Genomic DNA, 18,917 nt, shown 5'->3' on the forward strand with positions numbered 1-18,917 from the left:
TGTTTAATTGTGTTACAAGGCCATATGGCTGCTGATTCCCCATCATGTGCAGCTATTATCAGACGCTGCTCATTTTTGGGGCATATTTGAAGTGTGATGCTTTTTCATGGATGAAAGAGACGGTGAGACAACGCATCCAGACTCTAAATCTAAATTAATGCCTAAATGCATTTTAATTTAAAGAGATCATTCGGGAATAAATTCATGAAAATGGCACGTTCATTAGCAGAATTGTGCTTATGAGGTATAATGAGGTTTGCTTGGGGAACACCCAGCAGATTTTCACTGTGTGCAGAGTGCTGCAGTTTTATTGCTGGACAATAGGGGGTGCTAAGAGACAGGGGGGGGCAAATGGAAACTCTTAGTGAGGAAAGCTGACATAAGAAATAAATGAAACATCGATGATATATTTTCAGACACAATCCTGTAATGAATCGCTCCACTTTATTTACCATCCACTGGTCACAATGATAGCATACAAAACCAAATTCCAACATGGAACTGCTTTGGAATGTGATTATTATTAATACGCACACACACACACACACACACACACATTCAATAAGAAAATTAAATACAGTTGTTTTATCAAATAAACAGGGCAGAGGGAGAGAGACACATTGAGTGATATTAAGACATGCAGTGACAAATATAAAAAATAGACATTTGTTTTCTTTTTCTGTACAAACATACATGGACACATATAAATATATAGAAGTAGAAAAGAGTGTATTTTTAAAATACAAAGGTCGAATTGTACAGTTACATTCCATAATAACAAAACAGGAGACGTAGCACAATATTCAAGTGAGTTTTCCTTTTTCCCACAGACGCTGTACAATATTGTACACTGTAAAAGCAGAAATTAGATCACACAGCTGTTGGTTTCTCCCCACGGAGTCTGTTCTTGCTGCTGTAAACATTACAAATGAAGAAAGGGTACAGTTCTTTTGGACGGATTCCTGTTTGAAATCAAAGGGGACCGTAATGACAACTGAGCGATCTGTTCTCGGCGCGCTCGCTTTGATGCCGTCGAGTCACCTCGATCACAACTTCAGTGCCATGTTTTACTTTTCTCTGCGAGTCTCTCAGCACTGAGCGGCAAAGAAGATTATTTGGTAAAACGGACCAGACAAGCATTACAGTGAACAAGAAGCAGTCATCATGAAGTTTATATGTATACGTTGGCACGAAGAACAAGCATTTGACCGAGTGTGTTGAAATGTTCTGTCCCCTCAGATTGTGGGAGCAGGCCACGCCATTGTTTTCTCTCTCTCTCTAGTTCTGCCTGACGTCCTGCAGCAGTTTGTTGATCTCGTGCACCAGCTCACTAGCGTCCATGCCGGCCTCGTGGCGGCTCTCGCTGCGCTTCCCACCTTGGTGACCCTGGTGGAAGACGCCATCGAAGTCGTCTTCCTCGTAATTCTCCGGGATCTCCTCCATGGCTGGTAGCCATTTGAGGTGAGGCGGCTGCCCATTAGTGGCGGTGGCAGTGGGGGTCGAAGACGAAGAGGAAGTGGAGGAGGAAGAAGAGGGGGAAACGTGGCTGGACCCCACGGATCCACTTCCAGGGTTTAGATAGTGGGTATTGGCCGCCCATGCAGCCACACCCGGGGGATAAGCAGGACCTTTCCCACCTGGCAGCAACCCCCTGCGGCTGTCCTGAGGAACGGCGTTGTTACTGTGGTTGGCGGCGGCGTTGCTGCTACGACCACTTCCTCTCTCAGTAGTGGAGGAGGATGGCGGGGGGCTTGTTTCGGTGCACTCTGTGTACGAGTCCATATTGGGGGGGAGAAGACGCTGGAACACAGAGTTCATCTCAGTGAGGAGGGAGCCAGCCCCTCCTCCGGCCACACACGGGTCACCTCCTCCTCCAGCGGCGACTCCCCCGGCGAGGGCTTCTTCGCTCCCAGACTCTTTACCAAAAGTGGAGAAGCTCTTGCGGTTCTCCGAGTCCACCGAAGACTGGTCGTCTTCGAGCGGTGGCTGCTGCGAGGACTCCTCCCCGGGGATGTACATGTTGTTGCGGTAGTCAGAGGAGGAAGCGGGCGACGAGAGGGGGGGCATCCAGCACTGGTCAGAGTGTCCCAGGACACGACATTCATCCGTGCACAGTCTCATGGCTACAACAACAAGAAAAGAAAACATAGACACAGTCAGGAGCAGGTTCAGCTACACAAAGAGAATGAAAAACACATTGAACAACTCCAAAACCAGCAACTCTAAGTCAGGTGTTCAAAACTCCTGAGAAAGAAGTGGGATTTGTTAAAAGTGTTTGTTGTTGCGGTACAGAAAGTGTCAATACACTTGAATAATACAAGTAATAAACCATGAGACTGCGGTAAAGTAATGTTACACTTTAAGAGATACACAGCTCATGGAGGAGAATGGTAGAGATTTACAAAGGCAGGGATGCTGTTGAGTCTGACAAACCATGCGTGCTATTAGAATGCTTCATGCATAATACCTAATTAATATTCCACATGGCAGCGCTTCAGTCTTTTATGACGATCAAAAAAAGAACAGCTCAGCCTGGAAGAGGTGAGTTTTTTCTCTTATCTCTTTTTATTCCTGCTTGGAGGAGCAGATCGGGGGTATTTACAGTTGACAGCACAGATATCCAGGTAGTGCTCTTGCAGGTATGTTAACAATCAAAGGACTTTAGACGGAAAAGTAAATAAGTGCCAGATCCCACCCAAATGGCATCACAGGCGGTGCTAATGTAATATTTGGCTGCGTTGCCCAGCGTGCACTAGACGGCTCAGGCAGGGATTTGCTTGTTTAAGTTCTTTTATCATATCCAGCATGAATGGACACATTTCTCCCCTCATCTAAATAGAAAAATCTAAACAAATTAAATCTTTTGGAGAGAAAACAGGGAAAATCCTCCCTCCCGGCCTATTATCTCCTTCCCCTCCCTGTTTTTTTCATATTAACATAACAGATAGCGAAAGGGAAGGGGGGGATGAGGGGGGTGCAACACCTCTAAGTCTTTCTCAAAGGGAGAGAAAAAAGAAATAGAGAGAGACTGTCCATGTCCGCCACCCCTCCCTTAATCCATCTCAATAAAGATAGAGCATACATTAACAAGAAAAAGGAGAGAGAGAGATGCCGAGGAGCTGAGGAGGTGAGAGAGAGAGAGAGAGAGAAAGAGAGAATAACATCATTCTAAAAGCAATTACTATGAATTCTCCTCAGTTCAGACATGAAAGCGCACCACTGTCACTCAAAAAAAGGAGAAAGAAAAGAAAAAGAAGGGAGAGGAGAAAAAAAACAGCACCCTGAGACGCATAGCGATGAGTGACAGGCAACTCATCTCCGCTCCAGGGAGGATTTTACAGACACGACTCTATCTGAGGGGCAGATAACGCGCGCGTGCACACACACACACACACACACACACACACACAACAACAACCCCACACACAGCGACGCAAACAGCCAGACACGCTGTAACCTCTCTCAGTGATAACGAGCGTGGAAATGAGGGCTGTGAGGAAGAATGGGGCTGGGTACAATGGGGATTGTGTCGGCGGCAGGGGTGAATGGAGCGGCTGTATAGGCAGGTGTACTGACAAATAATAGGGCTTAGGCACTGCGCTGTCCGTGGTGCTGAAATGTGTCAGGCCAGAGGCACATTAGAGGAGCTGGGTGTGGTCTGGAGGACACACAAGTTATCTATTCTAGTTCAAATACAACAACAACCTTTGACCAAAACTTTTGCATTATAAAACTATGCAGAGGTGCGACTGAATGTGAGGTGAGGTGAGGTAGATGTGTGACTCATCTGAGTGGGAAAAATGTTGCCAAGTCATGCCGAGAAGGGTTTACTGAAACTAATAAGGAAGAGGAAAAGTTGTGGTGGTGTGTCATCACAGAGGGAAGACAGGGAGAGTGTGAGAGTTGGTTTCCTGAGGCTCACCTGGGTGGAGTCGATGGTGCATTTCGAGGTGAATCAGGTCAGAAAAGCCCTCCCCCAGCAGCAGTCTGTCCACGGGGGATTCCCTCCCCATGTCACAGTCACTGTCTCCCGCCTCGCTGTCCCCACGGCCACTGTCCTTCAGGCTGAACTTGTCCATGTCTTGTAATGCATACCTGCAGCGGGAAGAAATGACAAACACATCTCAATAAAAAATAGGATGCAAATTCCCATTTGGCAAATGAGTGATGTGTGCATTCTGTTCCGCAGGCTGACAGAATCAATCTCTCCTCATGGAGAAGACTAATGACAAACAAATCCATCAAATAAAACTTTTGACTAGAATCTTTCAAATCCCCATAGATGAGGCTGTGCCCATAAATTCTATGTGCAGATATATCCCCTCAATAAATCTATCTTAACAGCCACAGCGGGCGTCAATAAATCTATCGTGTGGAGATCATAAGGGGGAATATTATGATGAAAGTAGTAATGGATTCACACTTCACAGCCCGAGACCATTTTTTTTAAAGAAGAGTAGAACCGAGGAAACTGTTGTGACACTCAGACAAATGAGTTGCATTCTTTTGAACTGAATGGCATTGGTATGATAACAACTGGAACATGAAAAGAAAATAACATTTACAGGCCATCAAACCATGATCTACATGTAACTGAGCAACTGACAGGTACAACTTTACAACAGGTTGAGGGAACATGTAGTAAACAATGAAACACAAGTGGTTTGAAAAGTGAACAAAAGATAATCTTGGTTTTGTTTTTTGGATTGGGGTGGGGTTGGGTGGGGGTTGGGTACTGAGGTAATAGGGGTAAATTACCTGTAGCTTCGGCTGTATTTGTTGCCACGGAAACTGGGTCTGGGCTGGTACTGGCCCTGATGGAGCATGGACAGAAGCTGTGAGACTTGCTACATCCAAAAATAACAAAACAAACAAAATAAAACAAACGAAAAAAAAAAGAAAGGGGGAGGATGAATAACAGATGGGTAATATAGGAGGGACGGGGGGGAGGAGGGACAGACAGAGAGAGAGAGAGAGAGAGAAAGGGGGGGGAGACAACAAAGAAGACAAAATAATAGATGAGTAAACACAAAATGGATGATGGAGAGGCTGCTGAAAATGGATGAGACAAAATGGATGATGTTATAACAAAATAAAAAAGGTGGAGGTGGGGGGGGTGAGTCTAGATGAACATGGAGACATGTGACTGAGGGGTGAGTGGTGGTCGTGATGGAGGTAATGGTGACAGGGTGTAAACAGGGCGACGACAGAGACACATCTGTACTCATCAACAGTTTTTAATGAGAGTCAGTAGGATCTACAGGGCAGTGTTGATTTAGTCACTGTCACACATGGAGATGAGTTAATTTGTTGCAACGGAGACAGCTGTGTGAGGATGGGAAGACTGGTGTGTGTGTGAGAGAGTGTGTGTGTGTGTCTGTGTGCGTGAGTGTGAGAGAGAGAGGGAGAGACTGAGAGAGAGATGAGAGAGAGAATATTTGGAATGGGGCTGAGTGACTGCATTTAAAATTTCGGAGAGTAATTTACTTTTGAGTGTGTGTGTGTGTGTGTGTGCGCGTGTGTCAAAGACAGAGCTCGTGTGTGCTCACCTCCACTGGTGGTGTCGCGTGTGCCAGTTCCAGGGCGAAGCTCTCTGGAATGTGATTGGACGAGATGGTCACCAGGCTGTTCAGGGATTGGCGGCTGTGATGGTTCTGCCTGCTCCCCATCTGGGCCCGTTCCAGGGGGGGCGTGGCCGAAGGTGAGCGATGGTGAGCTCTGATTGGCAGGGTCCCGTTCACCGTGGGAACCAGAGTGATGTCGCCCTTGTGGATTTGGCGTGCAGGCTTCTTGGGATGGTGCTGGTGGGTGGACTCCGCCACCCGGCAGTTGTAGGAGTTCCTGTTGTCCTTCTTCTCGCGATTACAGCGAGCAGCGAACACCACCATGATGACCAGGAGCACAGCGCAGATGGCGCCCAGGGAGATGATGATGATCAGGGAGGCGTCCAGTGAAGACTCGCCCTGGTCCATCACCTGGACGTGGTTCTCCATGTTCTCATAGAGGGTGATTTTCAGGACGGCCTTGGCGCTGAGGCTCTCGCTTCCCTGATCTCGGACCACGATGGTCAACTCAGCGTTCTCCTGGGGGAAGTTCTCCAGGCTGGCGTTGGCGTGGATCTCACAGGTTCTTGGGTCGATGAGGAAGAAACCCTCCTCGTTGCCGCTGACTATTGAGCAGATGAGCTCAGCGTTGACCCCTGTGTCTCGATCAGTCGCCCTAACCGTTGTCACTAGGTGTCCAGCATCTGTGAACTTTGATGCAGGCACGTCAGCAGTGAAGTTCCACAGCTGTGGCACCACGATGACTGGAGGGTTGTCGTTCTCATCCAGGATGTTCAGAATGACCGTGGCGTTACTGAGCAGTGATGGTTTTCCTGCGTCTTTGGCTTGCACAACAAAGGAGATTCGGCTGACGTCCTCACGATCGAATGTACGCAGTGCATAGATGGCTCCATTGGAGGGGTCGATGGTGACGTAGGTGGAGATTGAGCTCCCATGAACAGAGTTCTCCAAGATGGAGTAGCTCACCTGCCCATTGGTATCCAGGTCAGGGTCGGTGGCCAGGATGGAGGTGAGATACGCTCCGGGGGCATTGTTCTCCGATTTAAAGATCTCATATCGGCCCTTCTCAAAACGTGGCGCATTGTCATTCTCGTCGGTCACATGCACGGTGAAGTGTTTGACAGTAGAGAGACTGGGGGTCCCCCGGTCCTCTGCCACCACCGTCAGGCTGAACTCTGACCTCTTCTCCCTGTCCAGAGACACATTGGTCAGGATCATGTAATTGTTCTCGTACGTCTTCTGCAGTTTGAAGTAGCCCTGACCGTGAAGTTTACACTCCACCTCTCCATTCAGCCCGGAGTCCATGTCCTCCACCCTCACCAGAGCCACAAACGTGTCCAGAGCAGAAGCCTCGGATATGTACGCCGCATCACCGTTCCCCTGGGAGGACATGAGGTTGATGCTGATGTCTGGCTTGTTGTCGTTCACATCTCCCACTTTGACCAGGATCTTGCAGTGGGCGGGCATGGAGTTTGGACCCATGTCCTGTGCCTGCACATCGATGTCATAGGAGCTCATGGTCTCATAGTCCACACGCCTGACCAGGGTCAGGTGGCCGCTGTCGGGATTGATCCTGAACGTCTCCATTATCTTCGGGGACACGTGACTGCTGAAGGAGTAGACTATTTTTGCGTTTGTGCCCTCGTCCAGGTCAGTGGCGTTCAGGTCAATGAGCAGAGTGCCAACAGGTGAGCTCTCTGGAAGGTTGATGACATATGAGGACTTGTCAAAAATGGGGCTGTTGTCATTTGAGTCGGCCACATTAATTTTGAGGAGAGTCGTGCCCGTCCTCGAGGGAACGCCCCTGTCGGAGGCCGTGTACTGAAGTTCGTAACCGGAGCGCACCTCCCGGTCCAGCTCCTTCAGCACCACCAGCTCCGCGTACTTGGCCCCGTCGGTCCTGGACTGGATGTCCACCTTGAAGAAGTTGTTGGGCTCCAGCGCGTACGTGTACAGCGAGTTCTCCCCGACGTCGGGATCCGTGGCGCTGTCCAGGGGAATGCGCGCTCCCACGGACGCGCTCTCGGAGATCTCGATGGGGATGATGGCGCGGGCGAACTGGGGCGCGTTGTCGTTGATGTCCAGCACGTCCAGCTCGACGTGGAACAGCTGCAGGTGCTCGGTGGGCAGCGTCAGCACGTCGAACTGGATGGAGCAGTTGAGGTTCTTCTCGCAGAGTTTCTCGCGGTCGATCTTGGTCTTGATGGTGATCTCTCCGTCCTGTTCGCGCACCGAGAGGAAAGAGGAGCTCCCTCTCTGCATGGCTCGGAAGCGGAGCGACACCGAGCTGGGAAGTTTGGCCAGAACATCCGCGACATCGTCCCGCAACCGGGCGATGACCGTGCCCACCTTCTGCTCCTCGTAGATCTGATATTTCAGTGTCTTACCCGTGACGTGTTGCGTGGCCAGTGCCAACACCACCACAACTTTCCACATTCTCGACAGAAAGAGTCCCTTCATCTTCCCTGGTTGCATTGCTGTGGAAAGCCAAAAAAGCAGATCCAGAGGAAAAAACTGCTCAAAAAATGCAGAGCGCAGAAGAATTCCAGTTTTAACTTAGTAAATGCTCTCCTCCCTCAATCAGCAGCTGCATTGCTTTCTCCGCGGAGCGATGAGGAAAAAAACTAAAAAAAACATAAAAAATACAGATTGTTCAATCTATTCTATTTTCCATAAAGGCATCCACATTAGTTTCTATCTTTCCTTCCTTGTTATTCAGATCTGCTGTGCCTCTCTAGCGGGAGGGAGAAGCAGCTGAGTGCTGTGCGCCTTTCACTCTCTCTCCTGTCTGCTCTGTGCGCCGTGCGCTCTCCTCCGCTCCCTCTCTCCGTTTGAGGTGCCTCCGCGCACAGACTTGCCCGAAATAACCCGCCCCAAACCAACTAGTTGTACATCAGCCACGGCCCCCCCCCCCCTCCTCCCCTCTTTTCACATCCCGGGAAAAGACAAACGCTTTCTTCAGTCATACGCCGCTGCCCACTCAAACTCCAGAGGAGAGGAGGAGAAGGAGGCGCAAGAGGAGGGAGGAAAAAATAGAAAGCGGGGGGTAAGAAAAACCCCCGTGGGGGTTCACTTTCCCCACTCCGCAGAGTAACGACCATGCCGCTACAATGGGAGAAAATAAACTAGAGGAGGAAAACATTCATTCAAAGGACTTACCCTGACGTGTCTCATTGCTATAAACCCAGGGAAGGTTTACGACTTTCTCGCTTCTCGTCTGTTCGCCCCAGACAGCATGGAGACGCAAAAAAATAAAGAGTCTAGATTCTCATTAGAAAAGAAAAAAAGATAAAGTCACCCCAACCACCAGCACCACTTCTAAAGCGCAGCCCTTTTTAATAGAAAACATCAAACTCAACCCAGCCAACGAGCAGCTGTCACAGCTCACTCCTCCTGGAGGACTGACGGATTCACTGGATGCCTTGGCACTGGACCGTATATGGATTCTGTGAGCTTATACTGTATTTGGTCTTATTTCTGCTCTTTCAAGTGGCAGCTGATCACCCCCCTCCCCCCATCTCCAGGCACAGGCACTTTGTAGTAGATGTTTTGAGTGAACTATATATATATATTTTTTTTTTTTCACATGCGTCTCAGCTGCAGTCTATGGGTGAGAGTATAAGCTGGGTAAGCTGTGTGGAGAATCGCTTTGAAAGGGAGCCGGACTCTAATGAATGCCTTAAAAGAGTTGGTCACGCCGAGGAACAGCTCCGTGCCCGCGTGCACAAATCTGTTGAACATCACTTCAATCTCCCCCCGCAGGATGTTGTTTTTGATAACGAGTCCAAAACTCTGCAGTTCGGTTCCATTTATTTCAATTCACCACCCCTCCCCTGCAAAGAGTCCCCTGTGCGTAAAACACAGGGCGAGAGAGAGAGAGAGAGAGATCTGACGTTTAACGAATGCGCACAACTGGGACCGTGCGTTTTGCGGACCATCTGCCGCGGTTTGTTTGGCAACCCGGACCCGGCCGATTACAGACAGCTCCGACCAAACAAGACTCCAGCGGAGACCCGACCCCCACCCCCCATCGCACAACTGCGAGGAAATGAGTTGTCATGGGGGATTGCAGAGCACCAAGCAGCTTTTCCACATCCATTCACACGTTTTGCGCGCGGGTGCACGGCGCCGTGTCCGCGCGCGGGCGTGCGTTATAGATAGACAAGAGAGAGAGAGAGAGAGAGAGAGAGAGAGAGAGAGAGAGAGAGAGAGAGAGAGAGAGAGAGAGAGAGAGAGAGAGAGAGAGAGAGAGAGAGAGAGAGAGAGAGAGAGAGAGAGAGAGAGAGAGAGAGAGAGAGAGAGAGAGAGAGGGGGAGAAAATGCGCTCAACTAATAGGAACTCGCAGTTATCGCAGTAACAGGTTTCCCAAAAAACCCTCATACATATTCAAATCAAATATTATAGCAGGTGCTGAGGATGAGACCGCGCTAAAGGTGACCATCTGGAGCAGAACTCCAAGACCACAACTCACAAACTTAAAGAAACTTCCCCGGTAGTAACCGGCCCGCTCACCCTGCAAAGAGAAAGCTCCAAGTGTAGAAGTCCACGGTCATTCCTGAAGACCATAACCTTAAGAGATAGACAGATATAGAATGTGCTATAAATGTATGAATAATTAACCACCAGCTGCTGTGGACGGTCTGGGTGAGAAATATTATATAAACCCGATGATTTATCCATTTGAACCTGGTTATTCAGTGTGGGCTGCTGATCCTTGAACGCAACGCGTCTGCACATGCAGGCTCCAAAGCGCATTTTGCCTGGAAACAATAGTTTAACTGAGTTATTCAAAAAGAAACGTGCATGGACACCGTGCACAAGCTCTCCCTTTTGAACCCGGGGACACCAAATTGGCGGAAAACCTTTATTCCCGCTCCCAGCGTCTATTCATCATCCTGAGCCATGTATGCAAAATGTTTGCATTCACGCGTCCATTGCACATCTTTTCACCATAGTGGTATTTAAACAGGTTCGATACGGGCGCGCAGCAGTTCCATAGCTCCAGACGCTCACAATGCAGTAATGCAATTACTCCCCGGCGTCCCAGAGAGGCTAATCACATTTGGAGAACAAAGTCAGCTCCGGAGTTTATGGAAGAAGGGAGCAGAAGAAAGAGACAGAGTTGGAGGGGGTGCGCTGTGGGTCTTAACCAGTGCGCAGGATAAAACAATTAATGCATAGAGGGGGTATAATCTAAGTAAAAAAAAAACAGATGGAGGCTTAATACATTTAGGCACGCTATACATAACCAGAGCAGCCGAACAAACATGGGCTTTTTAATGCTTAGGAAGACAAATGATTTCGCGCAAACTATCCGTCGGCTGCAGCAGCAGGTGCAGAGATGCGCGTCCCCGGGATTTAGGTTTCTTGTTTAACCATTTTCCTGCTTCCAGCTCCGGAGATATTTTCTTTATTGATCCACAGGAGAGATACACAGACCAAACAGATCAGCCCCGAACGCACCAGCAGCTCCCTCTCTGCTCCCCGCGTCACACCGTGCGCAACAATTAGCCTCCGTGCACGCGCCCGGGCCTTGTAGCCATAAAATAATAAGTGTGAATTAAACGTCTGTCGCTGACATTCATGACCATCTTGGCCTGGACACCCCCCCTACCATCCAAATACACACGCAAACACAAAGTAAGTCAATAGGCACAGCAGGTGCCCCCCCCCCCCCTGGTTCAGATCGAAGTCAGGAGGAATGTGTGCGTGCGTGCGTTATGCGTATGAGACGGTGCGCGCGCACAGTGTGCGGTGATGCCGCCGGTGGTTCGGGTTGTAAAGGCACGCGAGCATCTGTCGCCTCGTCTGCCCGCTCATTGTCACTTATTCAATTAGCTGCGATTTGGTGGATCCCGTTCCAGAGGGGAGGAGCCGGGCCACAGAGAGCCGGGGTTCGCTTTCACTAGGCTGGAGAGAAGTTGACACACACACACACACACACACACACACACACACACACACACACACACACACTACACCACCCCCATCGGAGCAATAATTGTTATTCACCCCAGTTCCCCCCTTTCTTCTTCCTGTTCTTTCATTAGGGGGTCCATGGAGCTTTATTACTTTATGACTGGTTGGCCACCATTGTCTGTGTGTGTGTATCTGTGTGCCGGCAGACAAGAGAGAGTGCACCGCCTTGTCCCTGCTCACAGTGCGTGCGGTGATCAAACTCGGAGCGCAGCATATTGCAAGCGATGTCAACAGTTGGGGCGACAAATTTACGGCCTAGGCAGAACTATGGGCCACAGAAAGAATGTGTCTGGTCACCTTTAAAGCGAACGCATTACTGCACCGCGCTGACAGGCCCCCCCCCCCAGCCCAGCGCCCGGTGAAAAGAACAGACTGTTATTAGGTGGGTTTTTTTTCCTACAGACTTTACTGACTTATGTGGTAGGAGAGGTGTATAAAATATTCATGCATTTCCTCTGCAAAACCAGTATAAAGTGTCATTTTAACTCTGGCAGGGATATACTGCACTGTATGGTTGACCAATGCATTTGCTTTTCTATTCTATTGCTAGCCCCTGATGCCTGAATAGTGAATGGAAGTTGTGTGAAGTGTCAGGGCTTGGCTTTGAGTCTTGGCAATTAAATTTTACCCGGCAGAACTGCCCCTTTTTTCAGTGTTGTCAAAATCCAATGGCAAACTGCTGTTCTATTTTATTTTATTCTGGACTATTCTACCAGAGATTCTTGTGTCGGAGGGCTTGGCGTTGTGACTGCTGTATTTGTTGACTGACTTGAAGGAGCAGTTTGGGTGTCTAATCATCCAGTCATTCTTTCCTTGGCCTCATTCTCTCTCTGTGATTCATACCTAGCTGACTTTGTGCGCACACACACACACACACACACACACACACACACTCACACACACTTGGTCTGACTGAACAACACTGACAGCGAGGTGCTTTGCCCTCACCAAGACATGGCACAGAGAAACACAAAGGCTTCTCAAATAATCAGCACCACAGCACTCAGGACTGAACCACTTTCTCTTTGCTCTCTGTCTTTATGTAAGTGTAAGACTCAACCTTACGTGTAATAGGAAACACAACAGATTTTCCCCCCAACAAGGTCAACACTATTCCAACTGTCACAACGTCAATACAATCAAAAGATCCAGCGTTTAAGTCATAACTGAATCCATCTGGTTATTTGGGGAATTCTGTTTTTGTGATTTGTAGTGGTCACGATAACATTGTACGCAACAGAATAACCGCTGCGGTTGAGAAACCCCCTGACAGTGTTGCAACAAAGTCAGATTTTGCAAGAAACAAACTTTGACTGAATTTGCCAGAACAAATCCTCACTGCACAGGAACTCTGTGTCCCCACATGAGTGGATTACTGAACAGGCCAATTGGGCGTGAGGGCTCAAGAGGTCATGGGGCCCCTGCATGGGCCAGACCCCCTTAGAAGAAGTCACTGTTGTTGTCGCTAGTTGAAAAGTCAAATGAAAGCAAAGACACCCAGGACCAGTACAAATAGATGCAAAAAGACAAAATATAGATGAATAATTACCGAAAGAAGAAAAAATGTTAATTAGATAGAGGAAGAATTGATCACAAACATACATTTTGTAGCTAAAACATGACACAAAAAGATACTAAAAAGACACTAAAAAGAAGAACAATGTTCTGTGAACGATATGTATAGAACTTTTCTTGTCTTGATGATCAAAGCTCTTTATAGTACTGTTTTGCCATTCACCCATTCACACACACATTCATAGTGTGCATGAATGTGTGTGTAGCACTTTCTCTATCACACATCACTCACGCACTGCCAGCACAGCCGTCACTTTGGGGTTCAGCATCTTGCCCTAAGACACTTTGAGATGCAGACTGGGGGAGACTGGTATCAAACTGCTGAGCTTCTGGTTAGTGGACGACCCACTTCACCCGCCTCAAAGAAACGAAACATCCGCAAAATCCACAGTACCTCAATAATTCTGTGTAAAATCAACAAGTTGTGGTTTTACATTGTACATGTTACTTTTTTCTCAGCACGATGGTAAATGAGCCTATTTCCCAATAGTCCCTCAAACTTCCACTTTAACTAACACTTGATTCGAAGCCACCTCCTCTACTTCCTGCGATCCGTGCAATGTCATCCTTTGATATTCTAGTTGTGTGGTGGTTTTCATTGACTTGCCCCAAGTGGAAACTTGACTATTCATATACTGTTGTTGATTCAATGCCATTAAACTTAACAGTTTATCAAGACACTGTCTAGCAGCGGCAGACATATTGAAAGAACATTTTCCTGACCCTAGAATGGTTTCTTTCTTTTCAAGCCTTTATAAAATTATTTCGCAATTCAGGAAGGCAATGTAAATCGCTTATGTATAGGCTCTTAATTAGGAGACCACTTGAGGGTCCTCGGCTTCATATCCTTTTTCTAACGCTTTGCAGGAGTCACCTTGAATTAATGAAGAAAACAGAGTTAGGTCCTGTTAGTATTAGGGGGAAATGCTATTGCATGCCAGAACCATCCACCACTCCCTGCTCGTGTGTGTGTGTGTGTGTGTGTGTGTGTGTGTGTGTGTGTGTGTGTTTGTGTGTTTGTGTGTGTGTGTTTGATTGACATGTTGTTGATTTGTTGGGGGCTGTCTTTCCCCCGATACGATGTCTGCCTCCAGCTGATGACTGACAGCTAATTTGTGGTCCAGAGATTAGTGTTTTAGAAAAGGAACTCTCTGAGAGATGCGCTACATCCAAACAGAATCGGGTCCCATTTGGTGCCACTTCTTTGACAGAGCATGTGTGTCAGGCCGGTAATGAGGACAGTCCGAGATCTTTCGCTCGGCGGCGGTCATCATTCCCAGGGTGATCTGTTTTGTGTGCACGGCGACAGCTGCTTTCTGAACGTGTCAACCAACATGTGCGAACAGTGTCAAAACATTTGAATTAGCACTACTCAACACTGGAGGCCAATCACTTTTGATTGAGACATAGCCAAAAATGTAAGCAGTTTGGTGTCCTCCTAGCAGTGGGGTTTTTGGCTAAGAACATGTAATGAGGTCGAGGTCACATGCGGTTAGCTGCCGAGAAAACAAATCAAAGAGTTTTGGTGGGTGTCCCTCATCATGTTTGAATTAGGAAATGTTCGCTTGAAAGTGAGAGTGTTTTAAAGGGGTAGAACAAATAGCAACAGCAGCCGCAGAGCGCACAGCCTAACTCAAACCAGGGATCCCTAGAGCACACACACACACACAGACACTCACACATAAAAAACCCAACATAACTAGCTCCAGAAACTTGCTGGCACACAGGAGACTTTGATGGGTGTGGGTCCATGTAGGAGCAAAACCAGGCTCAGGGAAAGTGCTGCAGCACCGCCTGGTCGGTGTGACACAAAGCCCCTGTTGTTTCCCCTGTGCACAAATCCTAACAACTTGGATTGATTAGAGGTAAGAGCATGAGCAGTAATAACACAGACCGATCCTGTGGCTGCTCAGTTTCAAGCCCAGACATCCATAAACTCTGTCTGTCTGTGTGCGTGATGTGCACAAGCAAGTGTGTGTGTGTGGGCATGTGCTCGCCGTGCACGCGTGGGACGATTTTCTGGCCGGGGTTAGGCCCTCACTAGAGTGTTACATGTTTAAGTGTCCCCCGGTGACCCACTTCCCGGGGTTGCACCAGATTTACGGTTCTTGGGCTTCTGGAGAGCTGGCAGCTGTGGAATGGAGGAATGGATGTGGAGGGTCATGATAAAAGAGGAGTAGAGCAGGGTTGAAGGAGCGAAGGAAAGTAGGCGGAGGGGGATGATGATGAAGTGACAGGAGCGTGGAAAGGTGGAGGCAAAGAAAATACAGAAATATGTTCAGGCTCGATAAAAGCCTGGGCGAAGGGAGGAAGACGCGGGGAAGTGGAATGGAAGCGAGGAAGGGTCAAGGAGTGTGGAAGTGTGGAGGGTAGCTGCTCAAAAGGGAGGGTGGAGAGAAAAAGGTGGGTGGTTGGTGGCGGGGGTTAGCAGGGAGCGTGGAATTAGACGTGGGGGGAAACAAAGGAGGTACTGAAAGAGTCACGAGAGGAGACGTGAAGGGATGTGGGAGGGGGAGGCGTAGAAAATGTTAGGCGTGTTCGTTTATCCTTTGAGAGAAGAAGAGCCGAACTCGGTTTGTTCAATCAAGCATTTATTTCGGAGGCAATGAACAGGTTATGGATCAGCAAAACAATGGGCTTCCAACACGTTAGTCGTATTAGAGCGCCACAAACATCTGGCGTCTGTCCATTTTATAACTGCAGATCTTCGTTCCTCCCTCCTCGGAAGTGCGAAGGCGCAAGCCGTCCTCCTGGCTTTTGGAATACTGAAGTGACAAGGAGCCACTCCCAAGGCCTTGACACAGCTGAGCCCATGAGGGCCAAACTTTTGTTCATTTGAGCAAAGAATATTATGTTTTCTGCTTCATCAAAACAATCCTGACTGCGTAAACATTCGGATCCTCGAAACCAAAGCAACGAAACAGAATTAAGTCAACAAAGTCACTCTGTCTGACCTCCAGAACTTATCAGACAGCTGCTAGAAATCTATGTGAGTTTAATGAACCTAAGGGAATTACGCTTTAATACAAAAATTACAAATGAGAACAAGTAAAACATTCATTCTTTACACTAAGCAGCAACGGTGATTAAAATCATTTGTATGAAGGCATAATATCTAACCAAAACTACCTCTAGCTTTATTTGGTTTGAATTCTGTCAGCACAGACTATAGTTAAGAATATTGAAATCCTAACAAAAAGAAGCGACGAAAAAGAAGCGATGGAGACTCCTTCGGTGCAGTCTCATGGCCTCTCAGATGTGATTAAAAAACTCTTTCTCCTCCCATTCACACACTCCACTTCTCACCTTTTGCTCAATGAAAACACAAGCCTGGATTGATTGGTGACAACCTTCAAAGTGCCGGGTTGCTTGAAAAGGTGTACGTGTGCTTAGGCGCGGCTTTAGTAGATTCATTAGTTCGACACCAGGCAAGCCGCACCTTAGCTCTTGTTGATTCGGTTTATAGAGGAGACGGCGGAAAAAAGAGCGTAGCAAAGGTTAGGGAGATAAAGAGGATTTAGACAATCATTTCTTTGCTGGAGCGCTTTGGGATGCCAGGTTCTTACAAAACGTGAACAAATTGACCGCATCTTTCTCAAGCCGTTGGACTCTGCTGAGGACTGCTTAACATGGTGTTTCAAGTTAATGCAGGGGGGGGGGGGATTTGGGGCAGAATCCAAAACAGCGGACAGCAAATGTTCAATCAGCTCAGTGGGATGGGAGGAGCGCTCGGAGGCTTGGAGAGAGCGGCGAGAAATAGGACAAGGACATAAAGATGGTCGAGAGATGGATGGAGGATTTTGACAAGTAAAGTGTGTTTAATTTGTGTCTGAGGGTGCGTCTTGTTACTGTTAATCATCTCACACAGAAATATGGAAGAGTTTGCCCAGAGACGATCCTTTTGAAACATGTCATTTACGAACTTCGCTAGATCATACATGCTTATTAACCTGCGCTGCAATTATTTTCTCTTTGATATCACGGCGGTTTGATGAAGTGGAAAAAAAAGGGGAGAGGAGGATCAGATGAACGTCAAAAAAGACAGAATTTAATTTGCAAAGAAGATCAGGGGGGTGTGACACGAAACTCAATGAAGTGTAAAGCAAGCTTTAATTTGTTCACGCGCTGTGAAAAGTACTCACCAAAATTGTAATTTGAGTCATTAAAATTCATTTGTTTACTGCTTTTTAAAAAAGTTCTCCCCGGCAGAAAAGCGGGCGCGAAAATGAAACGCTCATCACCGTCGCTAATCATCAGACGCGTCTTGTCAAATCTCTTCTAGGCTGTTATTATCGTTATTATTGGCTCCTCTGTGCTAACAAGCAATTAATTCACATCAGAGCATTTTCCTGCGCCAAATAAACAGCAAATGGCATCTCTCGTGGATTTAGTTCGACAAACTCTGATACAAGAAAGAGCGAAGAAAATTCAGACAGGAAAAAAAAAGAAGAAAACAAAAACATGTTGCCGAAGTGCAAAGCGTGGCTCCCAGGGGCCTCATCAAAGGCAGGAGAGGAGAAGAGGGAGAGCTCTCCGAGAGTGCAACGCACAAAACAAACACACACAAGGCGGGGGTTACACACAGTCGCACATACAGTACCAATCCTGATAAATCTAAATAAACACCAGGCACATTTTGTCGATTATCACACCCTCCGTACTTATTTTCCTCCCTCTCTCTCTCTCTCTCTCTCTGTTTTTAACGCTCACTAAACAAGCATCCATCATAATTAGCTAAATTAATTCCCACATGCACCACATCATCATCAACACCAGCTATTTGTTCACGCCTGATTACCTTTATATATAGAAGTGGCTACCCCGTGTTTAACATCTCTCTCTCTCTCTCCCACACATTCCCCTCCAGTGAGCACGCCAGGCCGCCTCCGAGGGATGATGGCTCTCATCTGTAATAAAAACAAAATAGGACACAGTGTGCCCGCGCGCCAATCAATAACCATTATCACAACTTCTCACCTGCTCCGAGCCTCGTGCGGCACCTTTCTCAGTGCCTGGTGATTTATTTCAAGGAGATTCCACATAATGATTCATAAGACTGAGGAGTGGAAATACAGCGCTGGTAAATAAATATCAGCTGTGGCATCGAACTACTCAGACAATCAGAGGGCAGTGGCTCTAGTTGTTCTCTTCTGGGGGAAGGAGGGCGACCAACACAAGGGTTGTATATTGTCTTCCCTGTCCCCATCCTGTTGTTGGCACACACACACATAAAAATGTCCAATTTAATTGACACATGAACAAAAATGTCAACTTGCTTCCAGGCAAGTCAACACTGGACTGGAAGGCCCATAAAGCTCCAGCATGAGAGGGGAAGCGGATAATGACTGCAATTTATTACACCTAAAGTTAGCAGTGTATATAAACTCAGGATTTTCCAGATTAAATATTCGGCTGTATGTAATTATGACGTAAGGCAATCGTGTATATCTGCCAGCAGTGCAGCTTTAAGCTAAATGATTTTTTTTATTTTAATGCCATTTATTGCCATAGGAGTCCAAGATTAAAATTGTTAATAATACATTATAATTGCTGTCTTGGCTTCGAGAGATTACTGGCAGGGACACAAAAAAGGAACTCATCACGCCGGACAGAGTAAAAGTACAGAACAACACGATTATTTCGGGGTTTAGCAGCTGTGTGTTGGCTCGGCAAAACAATCTTTGTTGGAGGGACTGAAACATGCGGGACCTGTCAGCCACAGACAGCAGCTGGTTGTATCATTTCCTTGAATACCTGTGATCCAACAATACAGTGGTAATGTCAGGTGAGTTCAAAGT

At 47.5% G+C, this 18,917-nt stretch overlaps 1 protein-coding gene across 4 annotated transcripts; it reads right to left on the reverse strand.

The window, feature by feature from the left end:
- Positions 1-407: 407 nt before the first annotated feature.
- On the reverse strand, positions 408-8,039 carry pcdh18a (protocadherin 18a). 4 transcript variants are annotated; one of them, XM_061092179.1, is made up of 5 exons: positions 5,550-8,037; positions 4,759-4,847; positions 3,923-4,095; positions 1,699-2,123; positions 408-1,662 (listed from the first exon to the last, which is right to left on the reverse strand). In XM_061092179.1, exons 1-5 carry the CDS (start codon positions 8,022-8,024, stop codon positions 1,279-1,281), a joined length of 3,546 nt encoding a protein of 1,181 aa, XP_060948162.1. In that variant the 5' UTR covers positions 8,025-8,037; the 3' UTR covers positions 408-1,278. The 4 variants fall into 4 exon arrangements, with proteins under 4 accessions (XP_060948162.1, XP_060948161.1, XP_060948158.1 ...); XM_061092178.1 differs by having other exon boundaries at positions 1,696-2,123; XM_061092175.1 differs by having other exon boundaries at positions 408-2,123; positions 5,550-8,039.
- Positions 8,040-18,917: the final 10,878 nt, after the last annotated feature.

The sequence above is a fragment of the Limanda limanda genome, chromosome 2 (genome assembly GCF_963576545.1).
Source record: "Limanda limanda chromosome 2, fLimLim1.1, whole genome shotgun sequence".
NCBI classification, from domain to species: domain Eukaryota; kingdom Metazoa; phylum Chordata; class Actinopteri; order Pleuronectiformes; family Pleuronectidae; genus Limanda; species Limanda limanda.

Bases quoted from the DNA above. Each gene is read 5' to 3' on its own strand.
- pcdh18a (XM_061092175.1), bottom strand. From the start codon at position 8,039: ATGCAACCAGGGAAGATGAAGGGACTCTTTCTGTCGAGAATGTGGAAA. The intron at 4,848-5,549 runs GTGAGCACACAC...TTTTGGATGTAG, and splicing joins ACGCGACACCACCAGTGGAG to CAAGTCTCACAGCTTCTGTC. The intron at 4,096-4,758 runs GTAATTTACCCC...TTCCCGCTGCAG, and splicing joins AAATACAGCCGAAGCTACAG to GTATGCATTACAAGACATGG.